Source organism: Physella acuta, unplaced genomic scaffold (genome assembly GCF_028476545.2).
Source record: "Physella acuta isolate Inbredline_101_S28 unplaced genomic scaffold, ASM2847654v3 ptg000208l, whole genome shotgun sequence".
NCBI lineage: Eukaryota > Metazoa > Mollusca > Gastropoda > Physidae > Physella > Physella acuta.
This window is the reverse complement of record NW_026731727.1, coordinates 1021172-1045316: the sequence shown is the minus strand read 5'-3', so window position 1 is coordinate 1045316 and position 24145 is coordinate 1021172. Positions and strand designations below refer to the sequence as shown.

The following is a 24145-nucleotide window of genomic DNA, read 5'->3' as shown; positions in this document are numbered from 1 at the left end:
CGAGAAAGCTAGAAAGACTGAGACAAGTCCTATTATGATACTATTATCAGTTATCATGTTACAGTCAAACTTTGAAAAACCATTGAATTAGTCTTGTAAATAATTTTTTAAGATTACCATATATAAATTAGTAATCACTTCAGTATTCTTCAATCTTATTAATTCAATATTTCTATTCATTTTATTAAGTGATATTAATTGTAGAAGACGTTCAGTAATAATTATAAACACGTAAAAAGAAATGTGCGAACAATATGAAAAGCGGTAACACCACCTCATTTCCGGTAACTCAATGTGTTTCCTTTTCCTTGTCCCTATCCAGACGGTTAGGTGCAACAGTAATTTGGTCGTGTCTATCAGGACTCATCCAACATCATAACCGTCGTTTTAGTGGCTCAGAATGCCTCCTAAATTTGATCCAGGCGCAACTTTCATAGGTAGAATCATATTATTTATTATTAGGGCACCATCTTGCTTGAATTATCACGAAAGTTTGGAGAGTCCGCAATGGCTACTTCATGTGCAATCATAGCGGATTGGTAACAATTGTTATTTTATTGGTACATTGATAAGAACCTGAAGTTTTGGATTTTTTCTGTATAATTCTATAGTATATAGATCTACGTATTTAATTTTAGTGATATAGAAAGATCTATATTTAAATAGTAACATTTTTTTAGACGACAGCGGATCCACATACCGATGTCTAGAGTAGAAATTGCGGTAATCTATCGTTTTGGGTACGTAAAATCGCCCGCGACTTGTAATGTGAAAAACAGGTGACTCCTTACATTTTAATAATTATTTAACATTTTGAGGAGGATTTATGTTTTGAAAAATACAAAAATGTTTCCTTGTTTCATTTATGTACCTGTTTTTAAACAGTTGAATTAAAACTTTTCAGTAATAGATGAACACCAGCGATGTTTCCAACAGATGCAACCATGCTCATTTACTATAGCAGCCATCTTGTTAAAGTTTTATTTTTATAGACTTATAGCGCAAGATTCAAGCGGAAGTCACTCTATTTTACAAATGGCCGCTGTTTATATAGCAAATCTTGCTTGCAGACACTGCTGTTTAAAGTTAATTTCTGGCCTATATTGACATATTTAGCCATTGATTTAGGTTTATTATTCATTTATCTATAATATTTGACACAAGCATATCACAATATACTTCTATTACAGCCTTGACATTGAGGTAACGTTTTCGTACATTAATAGCCGCGGGCGATTTTACGTACCCAAAACGATAGATTACCGAAATTGCTCTCCTAGGTAGATCTAAGAATTGAATTTTATAGGCCTAAAATTAAGTCAATTTCCAATTTATTTTTTAGTTTACTGCAGAGCTGTTGGAGGTGAAGTACCAGCTACTTCTTCACTTGCTCCTAAGATTGGGCCTTTGGGCTTGGTAAGTTGCTTTGCTATTTTACTAGGGCCTAGGCTAATTGGGCAATAATTCATTTTAGCGTATTTTATTCGCCTTCATGTTCACCTCCAGGTGAGCGCATTTTAGTATCAACACAACCAAAACACAAAAATGTTAGTAAAACATTACGATTCTAGAGATTTCCACTGCATGGTCAAGCCACAAAGCGATCGTCTGTTTATTGCTTTGTATAATTTATAATTGTTTGGATAAATATATCCGGGTCAGCAGGTCGAGTCGGTAAAGCTCATGGTTGCTAAACTGCAAAGTCTCGAGTTCGAACCCTCGGGTAGATGAGGCTCGTTAGCTGAGGACAGCCACTCTTCTAGGAGAGACAACTCCAAAATAAAACAACTGCTGCCTTGTAGTTTGTTCTTGGTTGGACAAAGGCTGAAATCTGAGTCAATGGCACATAACCAGTTGACACGTAACGCTTAATTGTGTTGGAGGCGTGGAGTCTGCAAAAAGCTCATGGTTGATAAATTCGAACAGTCTCCAGTTCAAACCCACTGGCAGATAAATCTCGATCCCCTTCAACACTAATAATTAAGAATGAAGAAGAAGAAATCCAGGTCAAATTCTTTTGTTTTCTCCTTCTGGAATAGTTTTAAGTTGAGGTATGACTTCAGCCGGTGATCCCGGTTCCCCTGGATGAAAACACTAGGTCCGTGATGAGACGAATACAACCAACCAATCAAAGCTGTTTATAATTAGGTTAACTATAAGTAGCTTCTACATATGTGCGGGACACTGTAAATACTATCAAAGTGACTACTCTGAAGATTTTTCTCCCTAACGTCTTTGATTAATCGGCAAAAGATAGCTCTGTTCATGCGCAGTGGCCTATGGGTAGGGATAGGGTTAGGGTTGGTGTTAGGGTTTTGCAGTTGTAAACACACGCATGCGCAGTACCATCGAAAATATCGTCGCGATGGCAAGTAGTAGTTTCTCTCCATTGCGCATGCGTATCTTATTCCCGCTAGCATCGGCCAAATACTATAGCTATGGCTATTAAAGCAACCCGAGAGGTGAAATGGGGATGGCTGCAGCATGTTTAATCCATTAGGCGCTAATTTTTAGGTATTAACCTCTTATATTAAAATGTTCAGTTTAAATAAGATATGGCATATCAAGATGGCAATGTAAATCAAAAGTTCCCCGATTCCGCCTGTATCATTCAAAAAACTGGTAGCTAACGAGACTTCCTCTACTGCACATGTTGGTGCACCAGGCTGTACTATAGGCCTAGTTATAATTGGCTGAGAGCGGGGCACATAGTGCTGTAAAGGGTTGAAATTGCTATTGTTTGTCATATTCTGGTTATTCAGCTGGTACAATAATTTTTTAACCATCAGTCTCCAAAGAAAGTTGGTGATGACATTCAGAAGGGAACCGCTGATTGGAAAGGTCTCAAAATTACAGTAAAGCTTGTAGTACAGAACAGACAAGCTAAAGTAGAGGTTGTTCCTAGTGCTGCAGCCCTAATCATTCGTGCATTAAAAGAACCTCCCAGGGACAGAAAGAAGGTTAAACATGGTAAACATTTCAGTGCATTTTGCATTAATTTAAAAACAATATAAGCTGATTAATCTTTAACTACTGTGTGATCTTCTCTATTGCTTGCATTTTTCAGTCAAGCATAATGGCAACTTGACAATGGATGATATAATCAAGATAGCTAAACAAATGCGTTCTCGCAGCATGGCTAAAGAACTCTCTGGCACTGTAAAAGAAGTGTTAGGTAAGTGCTATTGCTTTAGAGCTTGAGATGACCTGATAGTTGGTTTTGTCATAGGCAGCAGACGGCTCAGCAAATTAACTTGTTCTATATCTCGTTTCAAATATTTTTTCAGTCTGTTCCATTCTAAATACAGCTGTTTTAGTGCTAACAATACCCCACTTGTGCCTCTTATTTTAATACTGATATTAAAATGTTATGCTTTCCCTTCAGGAACTGCACAGTCCATTGGCTGTACCATTGATAAGCTTCCACCTCATTCAGTGATTGAGAAGATCAACAGTGGAGAAGTTGAAGTTCCAGATGAATAAATGAGAGATTTTCTTTAAAAAAAAATTGTTTTGTTTATCTTTCAGTAGACTTGTTCTAGAAGAGATGAATGGGGAAAATTTGGAAACTGCTTAAATTGAATTACACCTTGTCAGTTTGATTGTGCTTTTGCACTATTTTAAATGTATATATAACTGGCCATGTTAAAAAGGCAGGAAAACATTTCTATTTAAATAATGGTTCTGACTTATCAAATCATAAGTTAAGATAAAAGTGAACTTTTGAATTTCCTGTTGCAATATGAGTTAGGTATCTTAATGATTTCATTTATAGTATAGTTTGTTGAGTAATGCAATTTTTCATAAGTTACTTTCAGATAAGTACTCCAAACTGTTTCATATACAATCACACTAAATAATAATTCTTAATCTTATTTATGAATAGTACTTACGATTATAAGACTAGACCAAATTTTTGTAAACATGCTCCTTTCCCCCCACCCCCCCTCTCGGAAAAAATTGTCTGGAACTGGAAGAATCACGGCGTAGGGGGCCCAGGCGATCCACTTTAGGGCAGTGGTGCTTTCAACAGTGTTTACTTGTTTGTTTTTGGGCAGAAGTGGGACGGAGTGGTCTAGCGGTAGAGAGCTGGACTGCAAGTGCAAACCCGTAATTCTTTAGTTTGTATCCGGGTTCAAGTCAGTAGACCGTCCCGGAGTCCACCCAACTCTGACACTGATAGTAGGTATTCAAAATGAAATTTTTATAATGAAATTAAATAAAATTTAACACTTCCACCTGATAGAGACTGTTTTCATCAGAACAGAAACACCAAATTTATTGGTGTATGTCCATTTTTAAAAAAGTTATGAATTTTTTAAAACTCAAAAAATGCGTTCGCTTTTTGAGCAGTAAAGGGTCTATTTGAGACCCCTACTAACTTCTACAATAACTAAGTTAGAACTCTCAAATTTCTTGCACACACAGCCAGTAATACAAATAGCAAACCCAATTTTTTTCAAGGTAGTCAGACCGATATAAATAGAAAATTTATTCACATAAAAATGAGCCAAAGCACAATTTTAACGAAGTACGAAAAGGGAGACAAAAAGTTAATTTACAGTCATTTTTAAAAAATCATAGAAAATCAACTAATTAAGCCACATTAATAATATAAATGTTCTAAGAAAGGAAATTCAAAGCATGTTAATATGAAACAAGCAGGTAAAGAATTAGTAAAGAAAGTAATTAGCGAGACCAGATTCAGCAAGGTCAGTTTATAAAAATTTGAAATTTCATCCTTTTTCAAAAAATGATTTAAAAATATTTAAGTAAGGTATCTTAATAAATCTTACACCAACTTAAAGCATATGATGTTCTTAATATATAATAAACACAGAAACATGAAATAATCCTTCTGCAAAACAATACAAGGCATCCTTCCTTAACGCCCAAAATCAAGAATTTTCATTACCTAACATCTTGCAAAAAGTGTTCTTACTTTTAAGAAAGTAATATAAATTGTGTAGGATACATGGTAGCATTAATTTGTTATAAAAAAACTAAATAACTATACTATTACTTTACTTATATACTATAATAATAAGAAATTCCATGCATTTTAAAAACTGACGAAGTAAGATAACTAATAGAGTTGTGATGTTCATCTAGTTTTGTTACTCTGGTTCCTAATCATGACTTGTTTAGCATAAATTTACTTGTTACTAGTATATTTATTTCTTCTAGTTAGTTATTGATCAAAGTCAACTTCTGGAAATGTCTAGGTCCTAACTTATACAATTATCAGAAATCTTAGAGCAGGTTCAAAAAGACAGGTCAATATCCTGATTGGGAAAGTTCTCTATTAGGTTGGGTAGCATTGTAATTAATAGTCAATATCCTGGTTGAGTTTGTCTTCTTCAAGGTTTGGAGTAGCATTGTAATAAATGATTGTGAACTGGCAGCACACATCAAATTATGGAATCTAGTAAGGGATCCTTCCATTGGTCCAGAGTAGAGAAAATGTCTGTGAATAAAAACAATTAATTAGCATTTCAAATATACTGACTTATATAGCAGGCCTGTATATCTTTATACCAACTTAGATATCAATCATGTAACATTACATCATTATAAATAATAAGCAAAGTGCATACAATACTAACATTTGACATATGGTTTCCTTCAAAAGTATTCAGGAGTCCTGTTGGTGCTTACACAAACAATACATATTTTTTGGCAGGCCTTTCAGTTTCCACTTTCTTTTATGCTAATATCTTGCTCTGTAAATAGAATAATAATATTAAAAGTAAGGCTGCTCAATGCTTTTTAGATATTAAATGTAAGCACTATAGATAGTTCTACTACTAAATATTAACATGAAAGCAATGGTGAATCTAACTAATCTAAGTAGATCTAGAATCTAGACTAAATCTAGAAACCACTTTGGCCTAAACTATTATGGAAGGGGGGCTACATTTTATTTTAAGTCGTCTGTACAATAAATCTAGAGATTAAAAATGTAAAAGATCGTAATATTCTAAAATTTAATGTAACTACTGCACATATATAGAATAGTTAACTAATAAACTAGGAAAGACAACAAAAAACAATGCTACAATAAATTGAAAGTATGCTGTTAACCGCTGCGGTAATATAATAGTTGAACCCAACACTACGAGAAAGTAAAAAAAAAACATGGCGGACAGTCGGCTTGAAATATCGACAAAATGTGGATAGTTTAATCGGCCGATGTTATTAACTAACATAATTTACTAAACCAAATTAAATTCTATCATCCTTTTAAACATCTTTTTGATTTAATTGTGCATTCCTTTTTTATTTCAGTGACCATAAATTAAATACAACGGACTTTTAACCCTTTCCCCGGCAACATATTTGGTACCCTGTCCCCAGCAACTGGGTGGATCACACCCAAAGACTTTCTTATAGTAAATTCTTTTCTGTTCATTGTGGAGTGGGTAACAATACTGACACAGTTAAGGTATTCAGGGCACAGAGGCCAAGGGGAACACAAGACATGTTATTGTCAATGGGAGAGCTGTAATATGATACTTCAGGTTGATGGGATTCTCAAGCAAGAGTTAACCTGTGGGTGGACACATGTAGTGATTTATACTCTTTGCTGGAGCTCTGACTTGCAGTTACAGACAGAACTGTAGTTTAGAGTTACAATAGGTTAATGAAATGCAGGGGTAAGATTGCCTGTGAGAGGACATATATAGTGATTTGTACTCTTTTAGGGAGCTTTGGAATGTAGATAGAGACATTCGAGCCTTTTAGAGTAACTTGACATAAACCTCATTAGGAGTACGAATGAGGACAAAAAGGCAAAACAACTTTGTAATGCTGCTTGAAAGTTAATACTGGGCAATTAATTGATCAAACTGGAAGTGGGGTGGGTGTTCTACAGGTTGTGACCCTGAGAGTAAGGTTTATAAATAGTCACAAACGTTATTGAGAACACAACAGAAACAAGTCTTGAACGCTTTTGTCTAAACTCAAGTGCTAATGATAAAGGAATATATTTGCCAGTTTTAGTATAGCTGGTGAAAATAACTAACAAGATTTGAGTCTGAACTATTAGTATCAGATGTAGAAGATGAAGAATGGCAGCCATCAGTATCAAGCAGCTCTGATGACGAGGTCTACCCAATATACTGCATTTCAACTATCAATAATGTGTCAACAGTTGGCACTCATAATGAAATGAAACGGCAGGTGCAAAGTGAAGAAAAATAAATATTTTCAGGAAAGACAAAGTAACAGTACACTAGACCACTGCCTGAAGTGCTAATCCTAGGAAATTTATAAACAGCCTGACCCTAAATATTTCTTCTGTGCATGAATACAAAAAATAATACAACCAATATTTGACTGCATTAGCAGGGATGGAGAGAAAGCAAGAGGTGACACTGGCACCCTGCAGAATAACAATTTAGTTGTATGTCAATTCAGTTCTGCTTATGCAAGTTTTTGAAGGCAGAAATTCAGCAACCTTCTGGGTCATATTCACTTTCACAACAATAACACTAACAATCCATCAGGCTCATGGTATATTTGCTTCCATTATGGTAGATATTCCATTCAAATTTAGAAAGGTATTATGTTTCTGGAGAGATCATTACTAATTAGCAAGTGGTTGATTTTAGAGGTGGGAGTAGATTTATCCAATACATGCCAAGCAATTCCGATAAGTATGGAATTAAACTATTTTGGACCTGTGACTTATGTAACACCACTAAAAGGGTGCCCATATTTTATTAAAAAAAAAACTAAAGTTCCCTGCCAGCAAAAGGAAATGCCCAGTTATTTTAATTTTATCTAACAACTGTGCTCTCTGAGGTGCAAATTATTAAAACATGTTAATGTTCTATTATTTTGTTACTAAAGTTGAATCGGTTTGATATTTTTGTTACTCAAATACCTTCAGATTGTTAATTTATAGTTAAACTTTGAAAATGTAACACAATGACTTAACCCACAATGAGTAAAAACAAATTGTTAGAAGCCAGTTTATAAGTTATAAATATTTTTTTCCATTCAAAATTGTGTACGGGTGTGTAGCACCCAGTTGCCAGGGACCGTATACAAAAATTTCAAACCCTCATAAAAAAAATTTTTACGCATATTTTTAAAATTTACAACCTCCAATGTGTTCATCCCAACCACCTTATAGATGGGAATGAGGCCCAGAAAAATTTATAAAACGAGACTCGAGATATGAGCAAAAATATAGTGACTTCGGGTCGATTACACCCAGTCGCCGGGGAAAGGGTTAAAAAAGGCTAGATAATTTTTTGGAAATTTTTTTTTTAAGCGTGGAGCAATTACCGATAAGCGGACACTAATATTCAAATGTATTAAAGCAGCAGTTAATTATAAATAAATAGAATATAGCTAGTAATATAATGTGCATTCAACTTACCTGCACGTGCTTTTAAATCCACTGTAATCAACGAATAAACACAAAATCTTGCTCTGAACCGAGGTCGGGTGTTCCGGAATTCAACAAAATCTTGACTCAAGCCGGCGAAATTTAGATGCGGGTCGTCGCGATTTGTATACATTGGTTTCATTTACTGCGGTCCGACCCCATACATGGAGTGTTCATTAAATCGTAACAGTTTTATGGCAAATTGGATGCCCTTTCGGAATATACAACTTTGGCGGCTGTAAAATTATTTTTTCATGGAAAAAAAACATTTTAAAATTTTAAATTGAACATTTTTAGCATTTAATTATATTATACAGCTGGTAAAGTTATACCATCTTACAGAGCTACCATTCTTCTTTCTAAATCAGTGGTTTATAATTGCGTATGTGTTATGGGGTCGGACCGCCGCGCGATGCCGCAACGCGACCAAAATTTTTTAAAACCGGCTTAAATTTTTCGGCTCATTTAGAATACCTACTGATAGGTACCTAACTCTTTTTAGGGAAAGTAAAGGCGGCTGGGCATAGTGCTGACCACACTATCTCTTCATAAACAAGTGAACTTCACTTGCCCTAAAGACTGTCAAGTTTGAAAAGGGAACTTTGCTTGCTTGCTTTGTGTAATCTTAAGGAATCATCCATTTCCAGACAGAATTTTTAATTTATCGAATTCATCCAAATTGTTATATATACAATCCTCTACCAATGGTACTGACATGATGGCACAATGTTGATCCAGAAAGGGGCATCATGAAGAGCACCTTTGGTACATAGCCATTGATATTCCGCTTCTAAACGTTGTTTTCAGTTCTAGGCTGCACACACCTTAATTCCTACGCTATTTCGTTGAATTAAAATAGCCTTACTGTACATGTTTTAAGACACAAATGGAAAATTCAGGCCCATCGCGAATGGTTAGCCCTTGGCCCCTTACGCCGGCTCTGGGAATAGAACTGGCAGTGGATATTCTTGTTTAAAAGAAATTGTGTATAAAAAAATTCCTGCTTTTAGAATTATATCAATGAATAAAGTTGTGCTCTTAATAAATGATGGAAAATGTAACACTTTTTTGGAAAACATTGCTAATTGCATTTATTGACATATTCTTTGCATTAGGTACTCCAAACTGATTTTTCAAAAATCAGCCGCACAATAACGGCTTTGGTTTTTCTGCATAGTAACTAATAGTAATAATTCTAAGATTGTGGACACCAATTTTACATCTGTTGGACTATTAGAAAAAAAGTTATGCGCTTCAGAAAGTCCTATTGATTAGAAAAATGGACTATCTTTCTAACCATTCTAGTAGAAAATTTGTATTTTTAGTCTTGTGGATTTTGGTGACCATTAAATTTTTCGTAGAAAAATTGATATTTTAGCCGTTTTTACTACTTAAAATAATAAACATTTTATACGAGACTAAATGTCATTCAATCGAAGTGTAAGTTTAGAATTCATAAGTCATATGGCACGGGAGCATCAGAATGGGGTAGGGGTAAAGAGGGGTTGGTTTTTTTGCTCTAAAAATAGTTCTTTGAGCTACAAAAATATGTATTCTTCCCTTTTTTTTTAACAAAAAAAAAATTCATACGCTTAATTTTATGGGACAACTTTGTGGTGGAAAAAAATTGTGCTGAAACCACAGTTTGGAGTACCTAATTGTATGCAGCAGGTTATGTCATTCAAACAAAGTATGCTGCAAGTTGTGCCATTTTATCTTTAGGCTTTCCACGCCCTCTGCCCCTTCCTCGTCCTCCCCTGCCTCGTCCTCTCCCGCCTCGGCTGACTCTGACATTTCTTCTCATGACTGCTGCATGGTGTTTTTCCATGAGTGGTTTAAAGACAGAGTCGCAGAATACACAGCCTGAATGCTCGGTGTTGGCTGCAGGAAATGGACTCTTGCCCTCCTGGTATGCAAGGAATAGACATGGTCGTATGGTTGTGTGTGCTCTGTTCATGGTCATATGGTATAATGGTTGTGTCTTCTAAGTTTATGGTCATATGGTTGTGTCTTCTAAGTTTATGGTCATACGGTTGCATCTGCTGTTAGTTGATGGTCATATGGTTGTCTGCTGTGAGTTCATGGTATGGTTGTGTCTGCTGTAAGTTCATGGTCATATGGTTGTGTCTGCTGTTAGCTTTGTGTAAAAGAAGAGCTTGGTTACCTTAAATGCTACCTCCACAACATTAGCTCCGCACTCTTCACACGAATCTTCTTTGACGCTCACTCTGGATGCTCCATCAAAAAAATGGACAACAACACTGCACCTGTAAGTTGTCATAGGACTTTGGTGAGAATAATGTAGCCACTAGAGAGTGATGTAGCCACTAGAGAGAGTGATGTAGCCACTAGAGAGAGTGATGTAGCCACTAGAGAGAGTGATGTAGCCACTAGAGAGAGTGATGTAGCCACTAGAGAGAGTGATGTATCCACTAGAGAGAGTGATGTAGCCACTAGAGAGAGTGATGTAGCCACTAGAGATAGTGATGTAGCCACTAGAGAGTGATGTAGCCACTAGAGAGTGATGTAGCCACTAGAGAGAGTGATGTAGCCACTAGAGAGAGTGATGTAGCCACTAGAGAGTGATGTAGCCACTAGAGAGAGTGATGTAGCCACTAGAGATAGTGATGTAGCCACTAGAGAGTGATGTAGCCACTAGAGAGTGATGTAGCCACTAGAGAGTGATGTAGCCACTAGAGAGAGTGATGTAGCCACTAGAGAGAGAGTGATATAGCCACTAGAGAGTGATGTAGCCACTAGAGAGTGATGTAGCCACTAGAGAGTGATGTAGCCACTAGAGAGTGATGTAGCTACTAGAGAGAGTGATGTAGCCACTAGAGAGAGTGATGTAGCCACTAGAGAGAGTGATGTATCCGATAGAGAGAGTGATGTAGCCACTAGAGAGTGATGTAGCCACTAGAGAGTGATGTAGCCACTAGAGAGAGTGATGTATCCACTAGAGAGAGTGATGTAGCCACTAGAGAGTGATGTAGCCACTAGAGAGTGATGTAGCCACTAGAGAGAGTGATGTAGCCACTAGAGAGTGATGTAGCCACTAGAGAGTGATGTAGCCACTAGAGAGAGTGATGTATCCACTAGAGAGTGATGTAGCCACTAGAGAGAGTGATGTAGCTACTAGAGAGTGATGTAGCTACTAGAGAGAGTGATGTAGCACCAGAGAGTGATGTAGCACCAGAGAGTGATGTAGCCACTAGAGAGAGATGTAGCCACTAGAGAGAGAGTGATGTAGCCACTAGAGAGAGAGAGTGATGTAGCCACTAGAGAGAGAGTGATGTATCCACTAGAGAGAGTGATGTAGCCACTAGAGAGAGTGATGTATCCACTAGAGAGAGTGATGTAGCCACTAGAGAGAGTGATGTAGCCACTAGAGAGTGATGTAGCCACTAGAGAGAGTGATGTAGCTACTAGAGAGAGAGTGATGTAGCACCAGAGAGTGATGTAGCCACTAGAGAGAGATGTAGCCACTAGAGAGAGTGATGTAGCTACTAGAGAGAGAGTGATGTAGCACCAGAGAGTGATGTAGCCACTAGAGAGAGTGATGTATCCACTAGAGAGAGTGATGTAGCCACTAGAGAGAGTGATGTAGCTACTAGAGAGTGATGTAGCTACTAGAGAGAGTGATGTAGCACCAGAGAGTGATGTAGCACCAGAGAGTGATGTAGCCACTAGAGAGTGATGTAGCCACTAGAGAGAGAGTGATGTAGCCACTAGAGAGAGTGATGTAGCCACTAGAGAGAGAGTGATGTAGCCACTAGAGAGAGTGATGTAGCCACTAGAGAGAGTGATGTAGCCACTAGAGAGTGATGTAGCCACTAGAGAGAGTGATGTAGCTACTAGAGAGAGAGTGATGTAGCACCAGAGAGTGATGTAGCCACTAGAGAGAGATGTAGCCACTAGAGAGAGTGATGTAGCTACTAGAGAGAGAGTGATGTAGCTACTAGAGAGAGAGTGATGTAGCCACTAGAGAGAGTGATGTAGCCACTAGAGAGAGTGATGTAGCCACAAGAGGGAGAGTGATGTAGCCACTAGAGAGAGTGATGTAGCCACAAGAGAGAGAGTGATGTAGCCAATAGAGAGAGAGTGATGTACCCACTAGAGAGACTGATGTAGCCACTAGAGAGAGTGATGTAGCCACTAGAGAGACTGATGTAATCACTAGAGAGACTGATGTAGCCACTAGAGAGAGAGATGTAGCCACTAGAGAGAGTGATGTAGCCACTAGAGAGAGTGATTTAGCCACTAGAGAGTGATATAGCCACTAGAGAGTGATGTAGCCACTAGAGAGAGAGATGTAGCAACTAGAGAGAGTGATGTAGCCACTAGAGAGTGATGTAGCCACTAGACAGAGTGATGTAGCCACTAGAGAGTGATGTAGCCACTAGAGAGACTGATGTAGCAACTAGAGAGAGACTGATGTAGCCACTAGAGAGTGATGTAGCCACTAGAGAGTGATGTAGCCACTAGAGAGAGTGATGTAGCCACTAGAGATAGTGATGTAGCCACTAGAGAGAGTGATGTAGCCACTAGAGAGAGTGATGTAGCCACTAGAGAGTGATGTAGCCACTAGAGAGAGTGATGTAGCCACTAGAGAGTGATGTAGCCACTAGAGAGAGTGATGTAGCCACTAGAGAGAGTGATGTAGCCACTAGAGAGTGATGTAGCCACTAGAGAGAGTGATGTAGCCACTAGAGAGTGATGTAGCCACTAGAGAGTGATGTAGCCACTAGAGAGAGTGATGTAGCCACTAGAGAGTGATGTAGCCATTAGAGAGAGTGATGTAGCCACTAGAGAGTGATGTAGCCACTAGAGAGAGTGATGTACCCACTAGAGAGAGTGATGTAGCCACTAGAGAGAGAGTGATGTAGCCACTAGAGAGTGATGTAGCCACTAGAGAGACTGATGTAGCCACTAGAGAGAGACTGATGTAGCCACTAGAGAGTGATGTAGCCACTAGAGAGTGATGTAGCCACTAGAGAGAGTGATGTAGCCACTAGAGATAGCGATGTAGCCACTAGAGAGAGTGATGTAGCCACTAGAGAGAGTGATGTAGCCACTAGAGAGTGATGTAGCCACTAGAGAGAGTGATGTAGCCACTAGAGAGTGATGTAGCCACTAGAGAGAGTGATGTAGCCACTAGAGAGAGTGATGTAGCCACTAGAGAGTGATGTAGCCACTAGAGAGAGTGATGTAGCCACTAGAGAGTGATGTAGCCACTAGAGAGTGATGTAGCCACTAGAGAGAGTGATGTAGCCACTAGAGAGTGATGTAGCCATTAGAGAGAGTGATGTAGCCACTAGAGAGTGATGTAGCCACTAGAGAGAGTGATGTACCCACTAGAGAGAGTGATGTAGCCACTAGAGAGAGAGTGATGTAGCCACTAGAGAGAGTGATGTAGCCACTAGAGAGAGTGATGTAGCCACTAGAGAGAGAGAGAGTGATGTAGCCACTAGAGAGTGATGTAGCACCAGAGAGTGATGTAGCCACTAGAGAGAGATGTAGCCACTAGAGAGAGAGTGATGTAGCCACTAGAGAGAGAGAGTGATGTAGCCACTAGAGAGAGAGTGATGTATCCACTAGAGAGAGTGATGTAGCCACTAGAGAGAGTGATGTATCCACTAGAGAGAGTGATGTAGCCACTAGAGAGAGTGATGTAGCCACTAGAGAGTGATGTAGCCACTAGAGAGAGTGATGTAGCTACTAGAGAGAGAGTGATGTAGCACCAGAGAGTGATGTAGCCACTAGAGAGAGATGTAGCCACTAGAGAGAGTGATGTAGCTACTAGAGAGAGAGTGATGTAGCACCAGAGAGTGATGTAGCCACTAGAGAGAGTGATGTATCCACTAGAGAGAGTGATGTAGCCACTAGAGAGAGTGATGTAGCTACTAGAGAGTGATGTAGCTACTAGAGAGAGTGATGTAGCACCAGAGAGTGATGTAGCACCAGAGAGTGATGTAGCCACTAGAGAGTGATGTAGCCACTAGAGAGAGAGTGATGTAGCCACTAGAGAGAGTGATGTAGCCACTAGAGAGAGAGTGATGTAGCCACTAGAGAGAGTGATGTAGCCACTAGAGAGAGTGATGTAGCCACTAGAGAGTGATGTAGCCACTAGAGAGAGTGATGTAGCTACTAGAGAGAGAGTGATGTAGCACCAGAGAGTGATGTAGCCACTAGAGAGAGATGTAGCCACTAGAGAGAGTGATGTAGCTACTAGAGAGAGAGTGATGTAGCTACTAGAGAGAGAGTGATGTAGCCACTAGAGAGAGTGATGTAGCCACTAGAGAGAGTGATGTAGCCACAAGAGGGAGAGTGATGTAGCCACTAGAGAGAGTGATGTAGCCACAAGAGAGAGAGTGATGTAGCCAATAGAGAGAGAGTGATGTACCCACTAGAGAGACTGATGTAGCCACTAGAGAGAGTGATGTAGCCACTAGAGAGACTGATGTAATCACTAGAGAGACTGATGTAGCCACTAGAGAGAGAGATGTAGCCACTAGAGAGAGTGATGTAGCCACTAGAGAGAGTGATTTAGCCACTAGAGAGTGATATAGCCACTAGAGAGTGATGTAGCCACTAGAGAGAGAGATGTAGCAACTAGAGAGAGAGTGATGTAGCCACTAGAGAGTGATGTAGCCACTAGACAGAGTGATGTAGCCACTAGAGAGTGATGTAGCCACTAGAGAGACTGATGTAGCAACTAGAGAGAGACTGATGTAGCCACTAGAGAGTGATGTAGCCACTAGAGAGTGATGTAGCCACTAGAGAGAGTGATGTAGCCACTAGAGATAGTGATGTAGCCACTAGAGAGAGTGATGTAGCCACTAGAGAGAGTGATGTAGCCACTAGAGAGTGATGTAGCCACTAGAGAGAGTGATGTAGCCACTAGAGAGTGATGTAGCCACTAGAGAGAGTGATGTAGCCACTAGAGAGAGTGATGTAGCCACTAGAGAGTGATGTAGCCACTAGAGAGAGTGATGTAGCCACTAGAGAGTGATGTAGCCACTAGAGAGTGATGTAGCCACTAGAGAGAGTGATGTAGCCACTAGAGAGTGATGTAGCCATTAGAGAGAGTGATGTAGCCACTAGAGAGTGATGTAGCCACTAGAGAGAGTGATGTACCCACTAGAGAGAGTGATGTAGCCACTAGAGAGAGAGTGATGTAGCCACTAGAGAGTGATGTAGCCACTAGAGAGACTGATGTAGCCACTAGAGAGAGACTGATGTAGCCACTAGAGAGTGATGTAGCCACTAGAGAGTGATGTAGCCACTAGAGAGAGTGATGTAGCCACTAGAGATAGTGATGTAGCCACTAGAGAGAGTGATGTAGCCACTAGAGAGAGTGATGTAGCCACTAGAGAGTGATGTAGCCACTAGAGAGAGTGATGTAGCCACTAGAGAGTGATGTAGCCACTAGAGAGAGTGATGTAGCCACTAGAGAGAGTGATGTAGCCACTAGAGAGTGATGTAGCCACTAGAGAGAGTGATGTAGCCACTAGAGAGTGATGTAGCCACTAGAGAGTGATGTAGCCACTAGAGAGAGTGATGTAGCCACTAGAGAGTGATGTAGCCATTAGAGAGAGTGATGTAGCCACTAGAGAGTGATGTAGCCACTAGAGAGAGTGATGTACCCACTAGAGAGAGTGATGTAGCCACTAGAGAGAGAGTGATGTAGCCACTAGAGAGAGTGATGTAGCCACTAGAGAGAGTGATGTAGCCACTAGAGAGAGAGAGAGTGATGTAGCCACTAGAGAGAGAGTGATGTAGCCACTAGAGAGTGATGTACCCACTTGTTACACGCCATCCTCCACTTGGGACCTGAGGTGTGGTCCAGTACCAGCACACCACTGTCACACTCCACACACTCGGAGACTCCGTTCTGTCCAAAGGCGTGAGAACACGTGGGGTGTGTGCACTCATTGCAGCCCATCCCTTTTCTCATGTCAGAGAATGGGGGGTTGTTGTAGCAGTAGGGGCACAGCGGGTAAGTCTGTAATTAATGGGACACATGGGGTAAGTCTGTAATTAATGGGACACAGGGGTAAGTCTGTAATTAATGGGACACAGCGGGTAAGTCTGTAATTAATGGGACACAGGGGGTAAGTCTGTAATTAATGGGACACAGGGGTAAGTCTGTAATTAATGGGACACAGGGGGTAAGTCTGAAATTAATGGGACACAGGGGGTAAGTCTGTAATTAATGGGACACAGGAGGTAAGTCTGTAATTAATGGGACACAGGGGGTAAGTCTGTAATTAATGGGACACAGGAGGTAAGTCTGTAATTAATGGGACACAGGGGTAAGTCTGTAATTAATGGGACACAGGGGTAAGTCTGGTGCTGTAGAGATACCTTTCCTTTGGCCCCTGTCGACCACAAGACCAGTTCAAACTCATCCAGTGGACACTTGAGCTCCTTGTACAGCTTGATGTTGCCATTCTGGGGCAGCGAGAAGGTCTCATCACATGAACAACAGTGGAGGCGCGATGGTTTAGCCTGGACAAACTTCATGTACCTTCTACACTTGCCACACCTGAAATATGTGGACAGACATCATACACCTCCCACACCTGACCACAGATATCATACACCTCCCACACCTGACCACAGATATCATACACCTCCCACACCACAGATATCATACACCTCCCACACCTGACCACAGATATCATACACCTCCCACACCACAGATATCATACACCTCCCACACCTGACCACAGATATCATACACCTCCCACACATGACCACAGATATCATACACCTCCCACACCTGACCACAGATATCATACACCTCCCACACCACAGATATCATACACCTCCCACACCTGACCACAGATATCATACACCTCCCACACCACAGATATCATACACCTCCCACACCTGACCACAGATATCATACACCTCCCACACATGACCACAGATATCATACACCTCCCACACCTGACCACAGATATCATACACCTCCCACACCACATATATCATACACCTCCCACACCACAGATATCATACACCTCCCACACCTGACCACAGATATCATACACCTCCCACACATGACCACAGATATCATACACCTCCCACACCTGACCACAGATATCATACACCTCCCACACCACAGATATCATACACCTCCCACACCTGACCACAGATATCATACACCTCCCACACCTGACCACAGATATCATACACCTCCCACACCTGACCACAGATATCATACACCTCCCACACATGACCACAGATATCATACACCTCCCACACATGACCACAGATATCATACACCTCCCACACCTGACCACAGATATCATACACCTCCCACACCTGACCACAGATATCATACACCTCCCACACCACAGATATCATACACCTCCCACACCTGACCACAGATATCATACACCTCCCACACCTGACCACAGATATCATACACATCCCACACCACATATATCATACACCTCCCACACCACATATATCATACACCTCCCACACCTGACCACAGATATCATACACCTCCCACACCTGACCACAGATATCATACACCTCCCACACCTGACCACAGATATCATACACCTCCCACACCACATATATCATACACCTCCCACACCACAGATATCATACACCTCCCACACCACAGATGTCATACACCTCCCACACCTGACCACAGATATCATACACCTCCCACACCTGACCACAGATATCATACACCTCCCACACCTGACCACAGATATCATACACCTCCCACACCTGACCACAGATATCATACACCTCCCACACCACATATATCATACACCTCCCACACCACAGATATCATACACCTCCCACACCTGAGCAGATATCATACACCTCCCACACCTGACCACAGATATCATACACCTCCCACACCTGACCACAGATATCATACACCTCCCACACCTGACCACAGATATCATACACCTCCCACACCACATATATCATACACCTCCCACACCACAGATATCATACACCTCCCACACCACAGATATCATACACCTCCCACACCTGACCACAGATATCATACACCTCCCACACCTGACCACAGATATCATACACCTCCCACACCTGACCACAGATATCATACACCTCCCACACCACAGATATCATACACCTCCCACACCTGACCACAGATATCATACACCTCCCACACCTGACCACAGATATCATACACCTCCCACACCTGACCACAGATATCATACACCTCCCACACCACATATATCATACACCTCCCACACCACAGATATCATACACCTCCCACACCCGACCACAGATATCATACACCTCCCACACCTGACCACAGATATCATACACCTCCCACACCTGACCACAGATATCATACACCTCCCACACCTGACCACAGATATCATACACCTCCCACACCACATATATCATACACCTCCCACACCACAGATATCATACACCTCCCACACCACAGATATCATACACCTCCCACACCTGACCACAGATATCATACAGCTCCCACACCTGACCACAGATATCATACACCTCCCACACCACAGATATCATACACCTCCCACACCACATATATCATACACCTCCCACACCACAGATATCATACACCTCCCACACCACATATATCATACACCTCCCACACCTGACCACAGATATCATACACCTCCCACACCACATATATCATACACCTCCCACACCACAGATATCATACACCTCCCACACCACAGATATCATACACCTCCCACACCTGACCACAGATATCATACACCTCCCACACCACAGATATCATACACCTCCCACACCACAGATATCATACACCTCCCACACCTGACCACAGATATCATACACCTCCCACACCTGACCACAGATATCATACACCTCCCACACCTGACCACAGATATCATACACCTCCCACACCTGACCACAGATATCATACACCTCCCACACCACAGATATCATACACCTCCCACACCACAGATATCATACACCTCCCACACCACATATATCATACACCTCCCACACCACATATATCATACACCTCCCACACCACAGATATCATACACCTCCCACACCACAGATATCATACACCTCCCACACCTGACCACAGATATCATACACCTCCCACACCACATATATCATACACCACCCACACCTGACCACAGATATCATACACCTCCCACACCACAGATATCATACACCTCCCACACCACATATATCATACACCTCCCACACCACATATATCATACACCTCCCACACCACAGATATCATACACCTCCCACACCACAGATATCATACACCTCCCACACCTGACCACAGATATCATACACCTCCCACACCACATATATCATACACCACCCACACCTGACCACAGATATCATACACCTCCCACACCACAGATATCATACACCTCCCACACCACATATATCATACACCTCCCACACCACAGATATCATACACCTCCCACACCACATATATCATACACCTCCCACACCTGACCACAGATATCATACACCTCCCACACCACAGATATCATACACCTCCCACACCACAGATATCATACACCTCCCACACCTGACCACAGATATCATACACCTCCCACACATGACCACAGATATCATACACCTCCCACACCTGACCACAGATATCATACACCTCCCACACCACAGATATCATACACCTCCCACACCTGACCACAGATATCATACACCTCCCACACCTGACCACAGATATCATACACCTCCCACACCTGACCACAGATATCATACACCTCCCACACATGACCACAGATATCATACACCTCCCACACATGACCACAGATATCATACACCTCCCACACCTGACCACAGATATCATACACCTCCCACACCTGACCACAGATATCATACACCTCCCACACCACAGATATCATACACCTCCCACACCTGACCACAGATATCATACACCTCCCACACCTGACCACAGATATCATACACATCCCACACCACATATATCATACACCTCCCACACCACATATATCATACACCTCCCACACCACAGATATCATACACCTCCCACACCACATATATCATACACCTCCCACACCTGACCACAGATATCATACACCTCCCACACCACATATATCATACACCTCCCACACCACAGATATCATACACCTCCCACACCACAGATGTCATACACCTCCCACACCTGACCACAGATATCATACACCTCCCACACCTGACCACAGATATCATACACCTCCCACACCTGACCACAGATATCATACACCTCCCACACCTGACCACAGATATCATACACCTCCCACACCACATATATCATACACCTCCCACACCACAGATATCATACACCTCCCACACCTGAGCAGATATCATACACCTCCCACACCTGACCACAGATATCATACACCTCCCACACCTGACCACAGATATCATACACCTCCCACACCTGACCACAGATATCATACACCTCCCACACCACATATATCATACACCTCCCACACCACAGATATCATACACCTCCCACACCACAGATATCATACACCTCCCACACCTGACCACAGATATCATACACCTCCCACACCTGACCACAGATATCATACACCTCCCACACCTGACCACATATATCATACACCTCCCACACCACAGATATCATACACCTCCCACACCACATATATCATACACCTCCCACACCTGACCACAGATATCATACACCTCCCACACCACAGATATCATACACCTCCCACACCACAGATATCATACACCTCCCACACCTGACCACAGATATCATACACCTCCCACACATGACCACAGATATCATACACCTCCCACACCTGACCACAGATATCATACACCTCCCACACCACAGATATCATACACCTCCCACACCTGACCACAGATATCATACACCTCCCACACCTGACCACAGATATCATACACCTCCCACACCTGACCACAGATATCATACACCTCCCACACATGACCACAGATATCATACACCTCCCACACATGACCACAGATATCATACACCTCCCACACCTGACCACAGATATCATACACCTCCCACACCTGACCACAGATATCATACACCTCCCACACCACAGATATCATACACCTCCCACACCTGACCACAGATATCATACACCTCCCACACCTGACCACAGATATCATACACATCCCACACCACATATATCATACACCTCCCACACCACATATATCATGCACCTCCCACACCTGACCACAGATATCATACACCTCCCACACCTGACCACAGATATCATACACCTCCCACACCTGACCACAGATATCATACACCTCCCACACCACATATATCATACACCTCCCACACCACAGATATCATACACCTCCCACACCACAGATGTCATACACCTCCCACACCTGACCACAGATATCATACACCTCCCACACCTGACCACAGATATCATACACCTCCCACACCTGACCACAGATATCATACACCTCCCACACCTGACCACAGATATCATACACCTCCCACACCACATATATCATACACCTCCCACACCACAGATATCATACACCTCCCACACCTGAGCAGATATCATACACCTCCCACACCTGACCACAGATATCATACACCTCCCACACCTGACCACAGATATCATACACCTCCCACACCTGACCACAGATATCATACACCTCCCACACCACATATATCATACACCTCCCACACCACAGATATCATACACCTCCCACACCACAGATATCATACACCTCCCACACCTGACCACAGATATCATACACCTCCCACACCTGACCACAGATATCATACACCTCCCACACCTGACCACAGATATCATACACCTCCCACACCACAGATATCATACACCTCCCACACCTGACCACAGATATCATACACCTCCCACACCTGACCACAGATATCATACACCTCCCACACCTGACCACAGATATCATACACCTCCCACACCACATATATCATACACCTCCCACACCACAGATATCATACACCTCCCACACCTGACCACAGATATCATACACCTCCCAGACCTGACCACAGATATCATACACCTCCCACACCTGACCACAGATATCATACACCTCCCACACCTGACCACAGATATCATACAACTCCCACACCACATATATCATACACCTCCCACACCACAGATATCATACACCTCCCACACCACAGATATCATACACCTCCCACACCTGACCACAGATATCATACACCTCCCACACCTGACCACAGATATCATACACCTCCCACACCACAGATATCATACACCTCCCACACCACATATATCATACACCTCCCACACCACAGATATCATACACCTCCCACACCACATATATCATACACCTCCCACACCTGACCACAGATATCATACACCTCCCACACCACATATATCATACACCTCCCACACCACAGATATCATACACCTCCCACACCACAGATATCATACACCTCCCACACCTGACCACAGATATCATACACCTCCCACACCACAGATATCATACACCTCCCACACCACAGATATCATACACCTCCCACACCTGACCACAGATATCATACACCTCCCACACCTGACCACAGATATCATACACCTCCCACACCTGACCACAGATATCATACACCTCCCACACCTGACCACAGATATCATACACCTCCCACACCACAGATATCATACACCTCCCACACCACAGATATCATACACCTCCCACACCACATATATCATACACCTCCCACACCACATATATCATACACCTCCCACACCACAGATATCATACACCTCCCACACCACAGATATCATACACCTCCCACACCTGACCACAGATATCATACACCTCCCACACCACATATATCATACACCACCCACACCTGACCACAGATATCATACACCTCCCACACCACAGATATCATACACCTCCCACACCACATATATCATACACCTCCCACACCACAGATATCATACACCTCCCACACCACATATATCATACACCTCCCACACCTGACCACAGATATCATACACCTCCCACACCACATATATCATACACCTCCCACACCACAGATATCATACACCTCCCACACCACAGATATCATACACCTCCCACACCTGACCACAGATATCATACACCTCCCACACCACAGATATCATACACCTCCCACACCACAGATATCATACACCTCCCACACCACAGATATCATACACCTCCCACACCTGACCACAGATATCATACACCTCCCACACCTGACCACAGATATCATACACCTCCCACACCTGACCACAGATATCATACACCTCCCACACCACAGATATCATACACCTCCCACACCACAGATATCATACACCTCCCACACCACATATATCATACACCTCCCACACCACATATATCATACACCTCCCACACCACAGATATCATACACCTCCCACACCACAGATATCATACACCTCCCACACCTGACCACAGATATCATACACCTCCCACACATGACCACAGATATCATACACCTCCCACACCTGACCACAGATATCATACACCTCCCACACCTGACCACAGATATCATACACCTCCCACACCACAGATATCATACACCTCCCACACCTGACCACAGATATCATACACCTCCCACACCTGACCACAGATATCATACACATCCCACACCACATATATCATACACCTCCCACACCACATATATCATACACCTCCCACACCTGACCACAGATATCATACACCTCCCACACCTGACCACAGCTA

General features: G+C 42.2%; 2 protein-coding genes and 1 long non-coding RNA gene across 9 annotated transcripts in view; 1 reads left to right on the top strand and 2 right to left on the bottom strand.

Moving 5' to 3' along the window:
• The first annotated feature begins 278 nt into the window (after positions 1-278).
• Positions 279-3508, top strand: LOC131937330 (large ribosomal subunit protein uL11). The gene is made up of 5 exons (XM_059294638.1): positions 279-437; positions 1343-1416; positions 2790-2970; positions 3068-3175; positions 3386-3508. The coding sequence occupies exons 1-5, from the start codon at positions 401-403 to the stop codon at positions 3481-3483; spliced, it is 498 nt and encodes a 165-aa protein (XP_059150621.1). The 5' UTR covers positions 279-400; the 3' UTR covers positions 3484-3508.
• Positions 3509-4078: 570 nt separating this feature from the next.
• LOC131937331 (uncharacterized) lies at positions 4079-8894 on the bottom strand. Its single transcript, XR_009386203.1, has 3 exons — positions 8390-8894; positions 5607-5723; positions 4079-5467 (listed from the first exon to the last, which is right to left on the bottom strand). It is a non-coding gene; the product is annotated as an uncharacterized LOC131937331 (long non-coding RNA).
• A 574-nt stretch (positions 8895-9468) lies between these two features.
• Positions 9469-24145, bottom strand: part of LOC131937329 (DNA topoisomerase 3-beta-1) — a 32104-nt gene continuing 17427 nt past the window's right edge. For all 7 annotated transcript variants that reach the window (XM_059294634.1, XM_059294630.1, XM_059294633.1 and 4 more), the window contains 4 exons: positions 16766-16946; positions 16204-16403; positions 10563-10665; positions 9469-10304 (listed from right to left, as the gene is read on the bottom strand). In XM_059294634.1, the coding sequence (XP_059150617.1) occupies positions 10080-10304; positions 10563-10665; positions 16204-16403; positions 16766-16946 (709 nt within the window). In that variant the 3' untranslated portion in view covers positions 9469-10079. The remainder of the gene's footprint in view (positions 10305-10562; positions 10666-16203; positions 16404-16765; positions 16947-24145) is intronic.